Raw genomic sequence first — 15,368 nt, 5'->3', positions numbered from 1 at the left:
CATAGTATATGTACTGTTTAACCACAAACGTAGTATATATATGATGTATCTCCTTTCTCAATTTAAGCAATCCAAGCAATCCGAGTAATTGGAGCAATTCAAACGAGCTGAATGTATGATACTACTGCTTAAACTCATATACTACAGAAAACCAGGGAATATAATGGCGGCAGATAGATTTCGCCAAGGTTACGTTGAGGAAAATAGCATTCGTTCAGCCTACTCTCTATACTAACTAGTCTAGTTCCATTTATGTTAGACGCCAATTGATGCACAGGCTCAACAAACCCTTGAGCGTCTTCGGTTCCCTGCGAATCATTCAAATACCATAGAATCTGCGCAACTAACAATACCATAAAAATTAAATTGAAATGTCTATCTAAACTTTTATGGATGATGACAGCCTATAAAGCAAAAATTGGCCTTACAACTGTCTGTAGATAACAATCTCAGCTGTATTGCAAAGAGCTCAATACGATCCACCCACTGAGCAAAGAGAAAATAAGCTTGAAGGATCAATCAGTTATACGATTCTATTCTTTGCATCGAATTACGATGGGTCTGGAGGCTTCTAGCGCGGTGGCCAGTAGTCACAATTCCACTGCGAGATCTCCAAGGACGTCAATCCTGTTAGGCAAGACCGGATGTCGTCGAAGTGGCAAGGAATGGATAGAATAAGCTCGGCGTGGGTATAGTAGGCCTGAAATACTGCCACTGCTACTTACTACCTGCGACGAGACATCCAGGCATGTCGCCTCTTAGAGGTAGTGTTCCGCGGGGGGTTCTCGTCCTTCGGGTGTACTGTCTAAGAAACAGACGGGAGCATCGCCGTCGTTTCCGGCCTTCATCTGTCAGAAGAAGCGCCGTATGACGGGCCCAAGTGCGACAGGATGCGAATATCGAATAGAAAAAGGGTAAAGCAAGATAATATAAGTCATGTTTCCTCAGCTGTATGAGCACAAATAGTAGATAAAAAAAGCGTGGGGGAGAAGGACAAGTCACTTGTGAAAAGAAGTGGAACGATGCCACCGCAGTTGGGACCCTATAGGATCACAGCGAGGAAAGTGGACGGCGGAGAGCCAAATGTTGAAAGACGAGGTGTGATTGAGCAGCAAAGCAGCCCTATAGCGGACACTATCAGGAGTACAAAGTCTAGTAAATACCAGGGACGAGCTGAGACCGTACCATAGTAGAGAAGGGATGTGGCGGTAGAGATAGCCAATTGTGGGATTAAGCAGCCAAGCCCAGACTGTCTTCAGTTAAGGAGCTCACAAAACAGCGTCAAGTGCTACCGTTTTTGGCTGGCTAAACCGTCGGTGTCACGTTGAATGAAGTATCGAATGCTTATTGCCAGCCCATGTTGCTTATCGGACTTAAGTTGGTAATGCATTCGATTCGCATCTGTTTACATTTATACTCGAATTCCAAAAAGCCGTCATCCATCTGTCTATACCAGTTTAGCCTTCTCAGTCTATCGAGACGATACTGCAGCTATGTTTACACGCAGTGAATATTCCATCCGCTCCGTCATGCGCTCCGTAAAACCCACATTCAAATGCCAAATTTATATCCAAAGCTATGTCCAATAGTACGTACTACCATATATGTGACGGTAGGTAGCTTGTAAACCTGTACAGTGGCAGTCTGTGTATAGTCCTCATACCGCGAACCCGCCAGAGTCAAGCTGTCTAGGCTCTCCGGCGGCATCAAATGTTCCATTCGGTAACACTCGGATCGCCTGAGCAGTACTGTCTCCTGGAGCAACCCAAGTCACGTTATGACCTCGGGTTTTCATAAAAGCTACGGTCTCGTTATCATATGTATACTCAAATCTGACCTGGTTCGGGACTAGCTGGTCGTGGAGACGTGGCTTAGCCAAAGCCTCAGCTGCCGACAAACCCTCATCCACGGCATGAATAATGCTTTGTAGTGTCGCTGTAATGATTCGACTGCCACCTGCTGAACCTGCAATGTAAAAGACGGATCCGTTCTGGTGTGTTACAATAGTTGGAGTGATAGACGACAGGGGTCGTTTTCCGGGTCGGATGAAGTTAGCCTCTGACGGAATGTATCCAAAAGCGTTGGAAGTGCCAGGCGTTGAGAAGTCTTATAAAGTATCAGTGATAAATCCATACAAAGAAGGTCATCCAAGTCGACACGAACCATCCATTTCATTGTTCATAATTATTCCTGTCTCAGGTACCATGACTTTGCTCCCGAAAAGTAAGTTGATCGTTGTGATAGTGGAGATAGCAAGACCAGAATGATCAACAGCGGCGATATGTGAGGTTCCAGGGCTGCATTTATCAGTATGGTCTTTTCCTGGGTATTGTCTAGGATGGGCGTACGTGTTAAGACTCTCAATTCCTTTAGGGTCATACACAGATACGTTTTGTGTGTGATAATCGGAGATCTTCCCGCGGATTTGATCAATTGTCGACTGCTTCAGCATATCTTCCTGGTATTCGTCCATCCCTTTGAGAAAGAATGGATCACCAAGTTCGGTTCTCTGGATGTCGAGTTAGCCAAGTAGCCAGGGAAAGTTGAACAATGTATCCGCATACCAATCCATAACCAAAACGAATAGCTTCGTCCAAGCGATGAGTGCTCAGATTTACGTTCTCGGGTCTCATGAAATCCTCATAAGTATCCAAAACTTTAAGTATATTCAAGGCGACAGTACCACTCGATGGAGCTGTTGTTCCGGTGACTTTATATCCTCTGTAATCAATCTGCGAGGTGTTCCGGATAGCGATGGTATAATTTTGGAGATCTTCCAGCGTCATTGTTCCGTTGGCAGCCTTTAGGGCTTGAATCATTGTTTCAGCAATCGGGCCACTATAGAAAGCATCCGGGCCACGATTGGCAATTGTTTCCAGCGTATCCGCATAGCGTCTACGGGTAATGGTATCTCCAAGACCGACGCGAGTTCCATTAGGAGCGAAATCGATAGCCCACGTCGGGTCCTTTGACAAAAAGTCTTCTTTACCCGCTACTGCCGAGTTCATGTAGCGAACAAGGTCAGGACCAACTGGAAAACCGTCACGGGCTGTATGGATAGCAGGCTGCATGACGGTCGACCATGGAAGAGATCCATACTTCTTATGGAGGTATTCTAGGCCTCGCACCTCACCAGGAACGCCACTTGTTGAATATTAGTCGTGTGTCTGTGTCTTGGTTTGAAGAAAGTATCGTTACCTCGCCAAACCACCGGTAGTGGATGCATTGGTGTTGTTTTTAAACATCTCTTCAAAGGCAGCAGCAGGAGCGGTTTCGCGAAAATCGATGAATTCGAATGTACCGTTTGGCGCCTTCACTAACAGGAACCCCCCTCCACCAATTCCACTATGGTACATCCCTAGGGTGTTATAGTCAGTTCGAAACATCCTCACACAATTTGATGTTTCTTACCAACGACCCCTACACAGAATATCGTCGCAACTAACTATATTATCACTCAGCCCATGTTGATCTAACCCAAAAAAAATATGCAAGCCGCCCTCACTTACTGCATCAGCAGCGTTTCCGCCCATTTCCAAAATTTCAGTCCCATGGCGACTGCAGATCGCACTTTCACTGGCCACTGCCCCGAGCTTGCCCTCCCCGATGTGCTCAATTGAACTGACCCTCCGAGGATCATGACGCGCTGATGATACCACTGGAGAAGAGAGTACATCCGGTAGATGTATTAATGCTAGCACTAGTATTGAAGCGAGGGATACTGTAATTCTTAAAAGACGAGGCATGGTCGAGGGCCTTTCACTCTCCGCATTCAGCGAGACTGTGGTCGATTTGGTGCCTGGAAGGTTGCACGGGTTTAAAAGTGGCTGCCACGGACACCAATCAGATACTATTTAAGAGATAGAAATAACGATCGGGGATGGCGCAATATCACGGTAAGACCATGAATGCCTATATATCTACCTGTTTCTCCACATCTCGGCCCATTGCGCCTCGGGCCCTTCGCCCAATCAATTGGCCTATTCTAAATAGTCCCATTCCGGCCCTTTGTTCTCCTCCACGTTTCTGTGGGACCTGCGCCGAGGATCTTCCTTGGGTATATTGAAAACGAGAACAGATAAGTCCAGAATCCTAGCCAAGAAAAAGGATACCATGGCAGTTTAGATAGAGAGAGATTGTTAAAAAGAAAAAAAATATATATATTAGAATCAAATAATAGATAAGGGAGCCGGTTAACTACGCGTCGCGAGGCGAATGCCAGCGATATAGTGGCAGAGATAACAGTCATTGGGTTCTCCGCATTCAGCAGATAAGCTGTTCGGTTATCGTTATCCGACTTCGGTTTGATGAAGTCATCTGACTGTGCCCCCCGATTGGGTAGTGATATCCCATGGATTGCTCCATACATATCTCTTGGGTGGCTGAAGGATCAGACAATTACATAATAGTTATCTGCCCCATATCCCCTTTCTAACCATTCTATTGCTGATCCGTTATCCTTTTATCAGTGCACATTGATCCATATTTGTACTCCGTACGCATCTCGCTTTTTCTTGTCTCTTTTGTCATTTTTTGTTCGTTGGGCTTAAGATCGTGACCACTTGTCAAGGTCTACAGCCTGTCTTGTCCATGCAACAGTTTCAATCCATTCCGCCGGGATCTCTTTAAGTGGCTGCAAAACGGTGGATACTAGGCGGCGTCCCCAGTCTTTGACGAACCACCTATCTGAAAGGAGATGCATGCCTACACCGTAGTGCAGAAATAGTATACGGGCCATCCAATCGCCCGACTTGAGAAGGCCCACATAAGCATCGCTGATCCTGATAGGCAATGCGATGACTCCCCCCTCTCGTCCGCCCAATGGTCGCTTAACTGCTTCATTGAGGAACTCCCAGATATCCTGATAGACTTCTTTGTTGGATCCATCAACAATGTCAATCATCCCTCGTATGCGACCGAGGGAGTCCAAGACGGCACTAAAAGCATCTTAGCAGTAGCTTCTTCAGACTCACGGTGATACCTCGGGAACATTCAGTACCTTCGCAATCGGATGAGGTCTGGGTCATGTTGCCTGAAACGGGGTTAATCGTTGTGTATAAGAAACCCAAGACTAGGGCTAGGGAAGCTTACTCTTTTGTGATTTCTTCCTCTGAATCAACATCATCTTTGTATCGCAGCCATGCTGCCAATTCACCTGGATGCTCCATCTTACTGAGTTGGTTGAAAAAGAAAGCGCATCCGGCAAGTAGTCGACGGATTTCCAAGACCTGTGCCAGAGGGTCGAATGGCTGTTCATCTTGGGAAACACAAGGGTAAGCGTATGAACATAGCATGATAAGGATGGAGCAAATAAATGCTGGTCCGGAGTACTCGACAGAAAACTCTGCCAACACGCGGCTCATGGCAGAGCATGAGCGGTTCTGATACATGAGAGCACACTCGACCCATTGACGGTTATCGTCCGTCTCTTTCGAGGCCAAATGCAGGGCTGAAAATGCCAGTAGAGCATCTAAGCAGAATGGATAGGCAGTCGCTAGCCCTGGAACGGCGGATTGGAAGTGATTCGTGTCTAGTTTTCCGGGGTACAGGGTGATGTACGTCTCCGTTAGATAAAGATGAAAGAGCCTCATTTCAAGCATCCTTGTGGATAAGGATAGCTCATTTGAGCCATGTATCGATTCAGATTCCTCCTGCGGCGTAGAAGGGTTTTGGCCGTCAGCCTCATTGGCAGGGTAGGTGCATTGCAGCTTTCTTTTCTGGCATAAACCACATCTTGGGAGCTCTTCATCGCACTATACCGGGTCAATAACTGTGTAGCAAAGCAGTTCAGAAACTGATTGGAAGGCTTCAGTGCCAATTACCAGGCCTATGACATCTAGAGCATGCATGTAGTGGTGAAGTGAAGATAAAGGTGGGAGCCCATGGGGTTAACTGACCTTAACATGACGTCGCTTACATTGCAGGCAACCCTTCCGGGACTTTGTATGACTGCGGCGCGAGGGCATCCAGGGCAGAGAATTTAAAATAACCGTTTTGTGGGATACTAAGCTAGCTCAGGAGAGATATAACTGCTTCAAAACTAGAACAAGCGTCCGTCCTCAGGAAGGAGAAAAGGCGTTCACTGTCGCACAGTTATCCGACAAAAAATTAATTACAGGAAGATCGACAAGACATTAGCAGTAGGCAGGATCCTGTCTCCTACATCCCTGTTCCATGGATATAATCGAATAAAGATGTTGTTCGCAGAATCACGGGGTTATCCGGAGCCTGGGAAAAGATCCCGTCGAGCCGCGGATCTGATTGGTCGGGGTAATTATGTCATGGCCCCAGGCCGACACCATACTTTATCCAGGGAGGTTAAAGTAGCGCGCATGCGGGAGCGTTGGTCGGACCCCAACATCTCAGCAATCTTTTTCTAGGCATTACTTAATTAAAGCTGACATCCAGTCTAAATACCTAGTAACATATATCTTCCGGGTCCAGCCAGGTAGCAGAGTGGCTTCAAGCACATGCGCAAACCCATGTCAAAAAAGAAATCTTTGCTGTAATAGGTTTTACTTTATATCTGTTTTATATACTAACAAGTGCAAGCGTTGCGTGTATGCAAAGGATCTGCTTATATAGGCAGAGCACCTGCCAATTAGGTGATGATCACTAATACCAAACAATAAAATTGAAACAAGTCTAATCCTTGCAAGACCACTTCCAGAATATGCTGGGGGTTCAGTACTTCATCCATGAATAGTAGGGTTATATCTCAGTAGCCATGATATCATAGCAAGGGTCCCGACTCAGTTCCGTATAATGCCGGAATCACTAGGCACCCGGGAAATATCCTTTACAGTGTATTGCGCGGCGATTAGGACTTAGTTAACTAAATAAAATATTGTTTCTAAAACTCTATGAATACTACTCTGGAACTATATGTCAGAGCCTATAGGGAGCCTAAGGCTCCAACCACGTGACCTGACCACAACACCAAGGAATCTTTGTATGATAGATTTAGACCTTAAGACTATCAATCCCACACACATGGGCTACACCAGCTCTATCACTTTATAATTTATTTAAAAACTTTAACTAATTAAAATAGTCAAAATTAAATACTAGTTAATTAACGTAATCAACCACCGAGTGTCGCGGTGCCAGCCCCAACCGCTCATTTTGCCTGACCCCACCGCTTCGTCATGTGATTCTGACTGTTTATCTTCCCGCCTGATCCTGATCCTGATCCTGATCCTGATCCTGTTGCAGCTTCTCAAGCTAAGGTCTTGTCTATCTGTCTGTATAGATTCTGTGTATTAGCTCTGTTAGCCTGCCTGCTCGAGTCTGCACCCTGACACTGAGCGACTAGTTTTCTCCGCACCCACTATTATTTGAAGCTTTTCTGGTAAATTCACTAGCAAATGCAACTTGTATAGATAATGCGACCATAAAGCCAGAGACTGCTGATATGTAGTTAACCCACTCACTAAACTGGAATCACTGATCAGCACAAATACAGCATCGCAACATATGTGCATATCGCAGCTCAGAAGGATTATGATTGGCTTTAGTATTTGTTATCTTTAGTTTAGGACTTGGACACGGAGGTGCGTGGGAATGATATGGGCTTCCACTTCCAGGGTTATGGTCGACACCTTCCCGAACGCCGATAAAATACGAATTAGCAAGGTCCCCTGCACCGTGTTCAAGTGTCGCAGGTGAGTCTTGTCCTGCAGTGGGTCATGGCAGACCGTTAACACATAGTCTACGAAGGGCGTGACACAGGCTTGGTAGAGCTATCGCATCTGCTCTAGGCGCAGGTATCGTAGACCGCCTATGGCGATGGTTACTTTGTTTGCGCGCTTGATAGCCTGTTGAACGTGCCCTTCCGCCGTGGCTCCTGGTCGAACACCACACCCAGCAGTTTAACCGTAGGCGAGGGTGGGACGGCCGTCCCATTCACGGCTACTTGAACTTCTAGGTGTTTGGCCCTCTTTCTGGTGAAGTGGATGAGCTCAGTTTTCTCGGTTATATAAAAGTCGTCGGACTACTACTACCTCGAGAAGCTTGCCTAGTGTGTCAAGGAGTGAGATCGGGCGGTAGGCTCCCTGGACCGAGTAATCCGGCTTTCTAGGATTCCGCAACACCGCGATCTTTAACACTCCGCCATTGCTTCGGATAATAGCCTAGACGCACGGACGCAGTGAAAATGCTAGTAATAAAGCTTTTTAGGTGTTTCCACAGCTGTCGCACCCCCCAGGTCTATTGCGAGAATTATTTCAACCTGCTCGAAGGGCTTGCAAAGCCAAGGGTCGCGTACCATTGATGCCTGATTTCCTGGGCTCAATTCTAAGCCCTCGGGCCGAGCCGGCTACTCCGCTTTAATTGTTCTAATTGCTGAATTATAAATTGCTCTTTTCGTGTGTATATATAGTTAGTAATTTACTTAGTTAAGATATCCAGAATCAGGATAGATTAGCTATCTCTTATTATTGCTGAGTATAATATAAAAATTCAGTATAGGCGATAGACCTAATTGGACCTGGCCAAAACGCGGTGTCACCCACTCTGTACTTAGCATATTCTGCCACACAGGTTGTCAATTTAGTAGATATCTTTGACATATTTAATTTATTAATATATTCTGAGGTAGCGAGGTTAGAATCCTCAGCCTAAAATAGCAGGGAGTAGCTGACTCGTCTGTGTCAGATGGTAGAACTTTCCAGATACGAATATATAGATATAGCCTAGACCCAGTAGAGCATAATACCTTAAGCAGTTAGTCTACTCTACCCCTATAGTGACCTGCGATGTTGAAGATAAAACGTAATCAGGGCCGAAACCATACAACCTAGCTTTCAATTTCTTCAGAACATCTCGATTTAAGTTAGAATATATACCTTATTTCACCTAAAAGGTTTGCTCAAACTAGGTGGTAAATCCTTCTCACGCCGACCCCAATCACTTTCCGTATCCCCCAGAGTCAACTCTAGCGTCATCCCCTGAGTGAAGAAGTCATGACTTATCCAATTTTTGGTATAAGGACGTCCGTTAAGCGTTGCGCTCTGAATGTAAATGTTCTTATATGTATTGTCGAAGTTGATGTTCCGAATTGTAGCTGTCTTTTTTGTCGTTGGGTGCGTGATGTGAACCGCTTCAAAGAAGGGAGGGATGATAAGGTAGACATCTTGCCCAGGATTTGGGAAGAGACCCATCATGGAGAACACGGCAAACGCACCCATAGCCCCCGAGTCGTCGTTCCCTGGCAGACCACTATTCGAGGCGTTGAATAAAGATGGAATGTAGCTATGCACGCGGCGGGAGGAGAGCGCAGGTCGCCCGGCATAGTGGTATTCGTAAACTGTGAGAAAAACAGGTTCATTGCCCATGTCTGCTAGGCCAGATGTATGAAAGAAGTCTAGTCGTGAGACAAAGTTGTCTGGGCCATCGAGAAGATCAATTAAGGCGGCCATATCATGAGGTACGTAGCTGCTCTCGTTAGCTTGGTTAAGATAAACTTGGGAGGGGCTTATACAATTGGTATTCCCATACGCTGGATTCAAAAGTTTCGGAGGGATTGCTTGTTAGCGAGCACCACGAAGCAAGAGCACTACAGGCAACTGGATCTTGATAACCCCACGTTCCATTCAAATATCTAGGTTGGAAAAAGCCGACAAAGCCAGTGTCAGTGCCGTTAACGAAAGATGTTTGGTCAGCTTTGTATATATTCTGCCAATTACCAGCTCTGGATCGGTACTTCGTGTATCCTTCCTTATGGAGTCCCCTTGCAACTGTTGACAAACAAAAGTCGTTGTATGAGTACTCCAGCGTCCGTGAGATACTCCTAGAGTTAGTGCCAAAACCCAGGTAATCAAAGTCCAAATAAGGAATATAATTTAGTCCTTTCCAGCTTCGTAACCCCCCTCTTCCTTCATATGACCATTCCAAGGGCTCATTCTCGGCATCGTTGACCATGGCCTCATATGCTAAATCCCAATCAATTCCTGTGAGATTCTTTACATACGCATCTGCTAACACAACGTCGGCATTTGATCCACCCTGCGTCCAGCCCTTGCAGAGACTCATGCGACAGTCTGGCAGCCAGCCTTCGTGTTTGTAAGTGTCAAGGAGACTGCGCACCATCTTTGACTGTATCTCTGGATCAACAATTGTAAGGAACGGATGCTGCGCTCGGAAGGAATCCCAGATACTAGAAAAGGTAAACCTCTATCAATGAAACGAGTGAATGTTCCACGTACCAGTAAAAAGAATCAAAGTAGGGCTCAGTACTCTCCCAAAGTGGATTCTCGTCAGTTAAGTCCTGTGGATCGAGCATCGTCCGGTAGAAACCACTCCAAAAGCTGGTCTGGAGATCATCACTCGCGCCACCTGGTTGAATAGATATTGGACTGAGCTTCTCTCTCCAAGCATGCTCTGCGTGACGACGAATATCTTCGAACTCGTCTAGTGGGTATGGGATCTCGCGCTGGGCGTTCTCGCAAGCTCTCTCTGCGTTAATATAGCTAACGCCGACCCGTACACTCACGGTCCCATTACCAGGGCGTTTGAAACTGACAAAGCCACCAGCCTCGATGTAGAAGTTATTGAACCCGCGAGTAACAAAGAGCTCTTTAGGCTCAGTCCCTCCCCGATTATTGACCCAAACCCCAGTGTCACGTATAGATGCGCCGGCGAAATCAGCACAGAAATAAGACATGTAAGACCCCGCACCAAAGCTAGGAAGAAAGGTACCACTGGCTTTGACCCTTCCCGTCTGGGCATCTACACTAATCGACGCGTTCTGTCGACTGTTCCATAAGTCCGTTAGATCTACCAGGATTAACGGGCTCAACTCCGAGCCATTCGTTGCGGTAGCTGGAGGGAAGTTGAACCGATATAAGGCGGCATGCTCCGTAGTGGTCATTTCAGCATGAATACCGTCGGATAGCGTAAGAGCAAAATACCCTGGCTGGGCGACAACCGAGTCATTGACATAATGAACTGCCCGCGCAGCTTTGGGAAAGTTGCAGTTGTCGATCAGATCTTCAAGACAGTATTGTGGGAACAAAGGGAAATTCCCCAAAGACGGATTACCGCCTGTGCCAGAGTCATGGAGAGCAGAAAAGCCGGTGACATTGCTGCCGTCGGTGGAAAAGCCTGAGGTATTTTGACCGTCGACATCTGCCACTGCCTTGGCCATACCGTAAGGAAGACTAGCCCCTGCAAAGACATTGCCCCCGTTATTCGAGCCGATCAGCGGGTTAACATATCGAAGCACATCTTGGTCTGCCGCCGATGTGCGCGATTGGTGACTTCCTCGAGCGAACGTCGCCAATTGGGCAATCAAGGTAGCTAAGTATTCTCGTCGCGACCACATTGCGTCTAAGTGATAGGCAAGGCCTCAGATTTGGCTAAGAATAAACAGCATATTAGTAGTGTTGGAAAATCTATCGCCCGTGGACCGCAATGCTGGAGAAGGGGCATTTTGAACAGCATGATGTGGTGGAATTGGCTGGAAATAGCCGAACTCTTCGAATGGGACCAGATCTAATGCAATGTAACATGAGTTATGCCCGAACAAATGGACTGATCGACAGTGGTTGGGGACAGCGTATCGGACGTTCGCAAGGGATGGGGGCACGTGCCGCGGGGTTATATACTGTAAGTGGAAAAGGTTTAGAGGTAAGATGGCTGGGAGATGACACTGTGTATCTACTCACCTGATATTATGATATCAGGGCAATACCCACTCATACAATTGTCTCTACACTCCACTGTAGAGACATATGCATGCTTGCCTCGGTGAAACGAGAGTATATACAAACTCGCATCAGCCCAAAAGACAGGTTCACTGACCTCCATCATTTCACACAATTTAAAAGTTACAAGGGTAACTGAACCAAAAGAAATGATGAATGGAGAACATGTGACATTAGTAACAGCATGCGAATACCAGGGCGTGAGAAACCGTCGGAGCTCACATAAGGACTTACGAGTAGTAGTAGTAGTAGTAGTAGTAGTGGTGGTGGTGGTATGTATTTGACGTTAGGTAGATCAATAAGTATTATTATAGCGTTAATATATTCTTGCTCTATCCCCCAATGTTTCCTGCTAACCGTTCTAATCCATCAATTACTCAATTTTATACATAACATAACATATAGGTGTCCGAGATGAGATAAATGGGCTAGTTTTCTTCTAAATTTTTGCGTGAGGGGAAAAACTTATTTTAATCAGGGTTTAGAGCACAGTGCCTTTGTTCTGCTTCTTGTCCACATTGTAGTTCTTCCAAATGGCAACGCAAGGAATACCCAAAGCAAGAAGGCATGTGGCGGCAATCGACCCGTACATCTGAGTACGACCCCAGGCGAGATTGATAGCATTACGCCCCGCACCTCCCATAGGGTACAGAATCTGACCCTGATAACCATCCAGGTAGATTTCGTTGGCTTTCGGCAGCAGATCATTGGGTAGATGGGAGATGAGAGTATCGAGCCAGACGTTGTTGTAGATGGCTGCGGCCACAGCGAATCCGACGGCACCACCTAGGCTGTTGAATAGACCCAACAGTGCCAGCATCATGGGCACACCCTCACGATCAGCGGAGGCCATGACGGCCATTTGGTTACCGATGACAATGGTGCCGCCCCCGAAAGCGATAAAGATTTGACACATGATCACATAGCCAATATCGCCGCCGCCTTCACCACGGAAGTGGATCATCAGCCCGGCACCTAAAAGCATGAGGGGAACGCCAAAGAACAGGCAGGCGTGCTTGAAATGTTTGGCCCAGAGAACCCACAGTCCGAAGACAACACCCCAGAAGCAAGAGCCGACGTTGTATATCTGCATCATGTAACCTCCCATCGACTCACTCAGGTCGTACACGACAATACAGAACTGTTGGAAATATTGTTCCCAGCAGTAGAAGCTGAAGTAAGTAAGAACAGCCATGCCGCAAGCTCCCAAAACTGTGCGCGACTTGAGCAGCTCGTAACGGACAAAGTGGATGCGAGCGAACCACTTCTCCCACGCGGCAAAGACGAAAAGAAGGCAGAACCCAACGACAATTTCAGCAATGAAGGCTGCAGATTTATACTGGGCTCGACCGTAGGTTTGTAAGCTGAATGGCAACAGTATAAGGATCCAAGCGGCCATCAAGATAAGTGCACCGATGACTAAAACCGTACAAAGTTAGCAAAAGACGACATAGGTGGAGAACGGGGAAAGCTTTGCAACATACGATCGAACTCGATGATATAATGAACAACAGATTGCATAATAGTCCGGCCACTAGGCTCTCGTTTGTAAATGCCCATGCTGGCAGCCTTTCGCTCGTAGAATTTGAAAACCACGGCAAGAGGTGAGATAGTAACTGGAACCACGATAGCGAAGACACCGTAGCCCCAGCGCCAACCGGTATGGCGGACAAAGGACTGACCAGCCAAAGGAGCAGTAAAGGCAGTGCAGATAAAAGGAGTGCTGGCGAAAGCGAAAGCAAAGGCTCTGTTTTTCAGTCCTGATGTATCGGCGATGAAAACGTCGAGGATATAATAAACAGATTGATATCCGACCCAAAAGAGGACGTTGCCGGCAGCGAATGAATCAGGTCCATTACAGGAAGCAAGGATAATCAAGCCCAGAGTATAGACTCCAACGAAAACGAGCAAACCTTCCGCACGACCCCAAATGTTGAGTATTCTAGCAATAGGTAACTTGAGAACGCCCCCGATAATACTATACAAGATGTTGGCAGTAGCGACCTGGGGGGCGGATTGGAAGTTGGAATAAGCGGCTATCATAACAGTGCTGCTAAGTCCAGATTGAAATGCCATTAAGAAAAAACACACCCAAATCCTATAATTGGTACTCCATGATTAGACTGTGACAGACAACAAACGATAAACAGATCAGGCTACTAACCAGCCGTAAGTAAGGAGGACCGCCTTCTTACTCCAGACAAGGGCAGCGGCTTCGACTTTCTGTTGACCGATAAGTGCATCTCGCGTAACCTGGTCGGGATGTTCTTGTGCCTCCTTCTCATTGCGAGCCTCAAGACTTAGTCTGGAGCTATCTGTATCAACAGCAAGGATCTGGTTTCCGGACGCTTCTGCCGCATTCTTAGGCCTATGAGCTTCAGCATCCTCGGTATCTGCAGCTGGCGTTGTACCAGTGCGAGTCTGGAACTTCTCCCATATACCCATGTTTGCTAGAATAAGTCACGTCAAAGCGTGATCCCTTCGTCGCTTCCTTCTCTATCTCGGAACGTAAAAACCACGCTTCCTCCTAGACAACGAGATAGCGCAGTCTCTCCAATTGAATATAATCAAAGGGTAAACGGTTGAGTACCTTGTAAAGAAGGGTGGGGGAGATAATATCGATATAAGAAGAAGAAGGGAGAAAGGGAGAAAAGGGCAAGACCCGCACGAAGGATACAACACTAATATATCCTCTAACAATAACGGATGGGGCCGGGCACAGAAATCATGCGAAACACATTTTTCCCTTCCCGCACAAAACGCGCTGGTCAACGTGGAGCCCAAACGATGTTCGTTGAGTGGTGGAGGTGCTCTATCGGGCCAATTACGGTCCGGGGGTGAGTGATAACGTGGAACCACAATGCTACTGGCCGGATCAGATAACATTTTGGGGATCTGATATGGATCTTCCCTTTTGGTCACCCCTAGTATCGGAGCCGAAAATGCCTGAGCGGAAATTATAGCAGTTTATTTGTTCAGGCTGAGAAAATAAAAACTTTGGAGGGGTGGCCACTAGTCCAGCGGTTTGTTGCCCTTGCAGTTTTCACCTCCGCTTAAGTTTTGGCCAAAGAGTGATCTACTGGTCTGAGGCCCATCGCAAATATGACTCTGGATCTTCTTTGATCCTACTGTATGATGAATCAGGTACATTAAGAAACGATTCACTTTCGCATCTTTTCTTGAGCTTTTACTTCCCCTTTCTACTTGCTTGAAATTGATTATGTAGGGAAAACCCAGCTGTTCTGGTGCGATGCGAGGTATGATCGAACAAGGGCATCACACGAAAACTTCCGGTGTGGACATACACTTCCCCACTAACGTAGTAGTCTCCTCCACAAGCATTTTATTACACGCTGTCTCCCACGCGGTGCCAAGGAGCGAAAAGTCAAACCAAATGAACAAGATAGGCCTAAGTAACTTTTTTTTAAAGGAGAGTGTGTTATTTCTATCCCGTAAGACGATGGGTTCTAGCAAGTGGGGTTGACCTAACGTATTAGATAGGTATCAGACATTTAAAACAAAACTCAGCTCAAGAAGGGATCAGGTTACCCTGCCGTGAAGCCAAGTAGGTACCGTAGTGCACGGGGCGTAGAATATTATCCCACTTACTGCGTTCTAGTGTCTAAAGGATGATGAAGTGTTTCCTTTCACAAGCAGCTAATC

General features: G+C 46.6%; 3 protein-coding genes across 3 annotated transcripts; all 3 read right to left on the bottom strand.

The window, feature by feature from the left end:
- Positions 1–1,657: 1,657 nt before the first annotated feature.
- Positions 1,658–5,966, bottom strand: BDW43DRAFT_296855 (uncharacterized protein; the record flags this gene model as incomplete). The annotated part of the gene is made up of 11 exons (XM_032044281.1): positions 1,658–2,106; positions 2,164–2,297; positions 2,349–2,509; positions 2,565–3,144; positions 3,199–3,358; positions 3,506–3,827; positions 3,925–3,953; positions 4,244–4,275; positions 4,563–4,937; positions 5,092–5,651; positions 5,898–5,966. The coding sequence occupies 11 exons, from the start codon at positions 5,964–5,966 to the stop codon at positions 1,658–1,660; spliced, it is 2,871 nt and encodes a 956-aa protein (XP_031905523.1).
- Positions 5,967–8,808: 2,842 nt separating this feature from the next.
- Positions 8,809–11,555, bottom strand: BDW43DRAFT_262376 (GH92 family glycosyl hydrolase). Its single transcript, XM_032040418.1, has 3 exons — positions 10,206–11,555; positions 9,482–10,156; positions 8,809–9,435 (listed from the first exon to the last, which is right to left on the bottom strand). Exons 1-3 carry the CDS (start codon positions 11,321–11,323, stop codon positions 8,853–8,855), a joined length of 2,376 nt encoding a protein of 791 aa, XP_031905522.1. The 5' UTR covers positions 11,324–11,555; the 3' UTR covers positions 8,809–8,852.
- A 475-nt stretch (positions 11,556–12,030) lies between these two features.
- sit2 (putative siderochrome-iron transporter) lies at positions 12,031–14,614 on the bottom strand. Its single transcript, XM_032040417.1, has 3 exons — positions 13,870–14,614; positions 13,190–13,803; positions 12,031–13,124 (listed from the first exon to the last, which is right to left on the bottom strand). Exons 1-3 carry the CDS (start codon positions 14,148–14,150, stop codon positions 12,187–12,189), a joined length of 1,833 nt encoding a protein of 610 aa, XP_031905521.1. The 5' UTR covers positions 14,151–14,614; the 3' UTR covers positions 12,031–12,186.
- Between the last annotated feature and the right edge of the window lie 754 nt (positions 14,615–15,368).

Source organism: Aspergillus alliaceus (genome assembly GCF_009176365.1).
Source record: "Aspergillus alliaceus strain CBS 536.65 unplaced genomic scaffold BDW43scaffold_3, whole genome shotgun sequence".
In the NCBI taxonomy this organism is placed as follows: Eukaryota; Fungi; Ascomycota; class Eurotiomycetes; order Eurotiales; family Aspergillaceae; genus Aspergillus; species Aspergillus alliaceus.
This window is presented reverse-complemented; position numbering and strand designations above follow the sequence as displayed.

Coding starts and splice junctions, on each gene's coding strand:
- sit2 (XM_032040417.1), bottom strand. CDS start 14,150: ATGGGTATATGGGAGAAGTTCCAGACTCGCACTGGTACAACGCCAGCT. Junction 13,804..13,869: donor GTCCTCCTTACTTACGGCTG/GTTAGTAGCCTG, acceptor TACCAATTATAG/GATTTGGGTGTGTTTTTTCT. Junction 13,125..13,189: donor TTATATCATCGAGTTCGATC/GTATGTTGCAAA, acceptor GTACGGTTTTAG/TCATCGGTGCACTTATCTTG.
- BDW43DRAFT_262376 (XM_032040418.1), bottom strand. CDS start 11,323: ATGTGGTCGCGACGAGAATACTTAGCTACCTTGATTGCCCAATTGGCG. Junction 10,157..10,205: donor TACTTTGATTCTTTTTACTG/GTACGTGGAACA, acceptor TACCTTTTCTAG/TATCTGGGATTCCTTCCGAG. Junction 9,436..9,481: donor AGCGTATGGGAATACCAATT/GTATAAGCCCCT, acceptor TAACGAGAGCAG/CTACGTACCTCATGATATGG.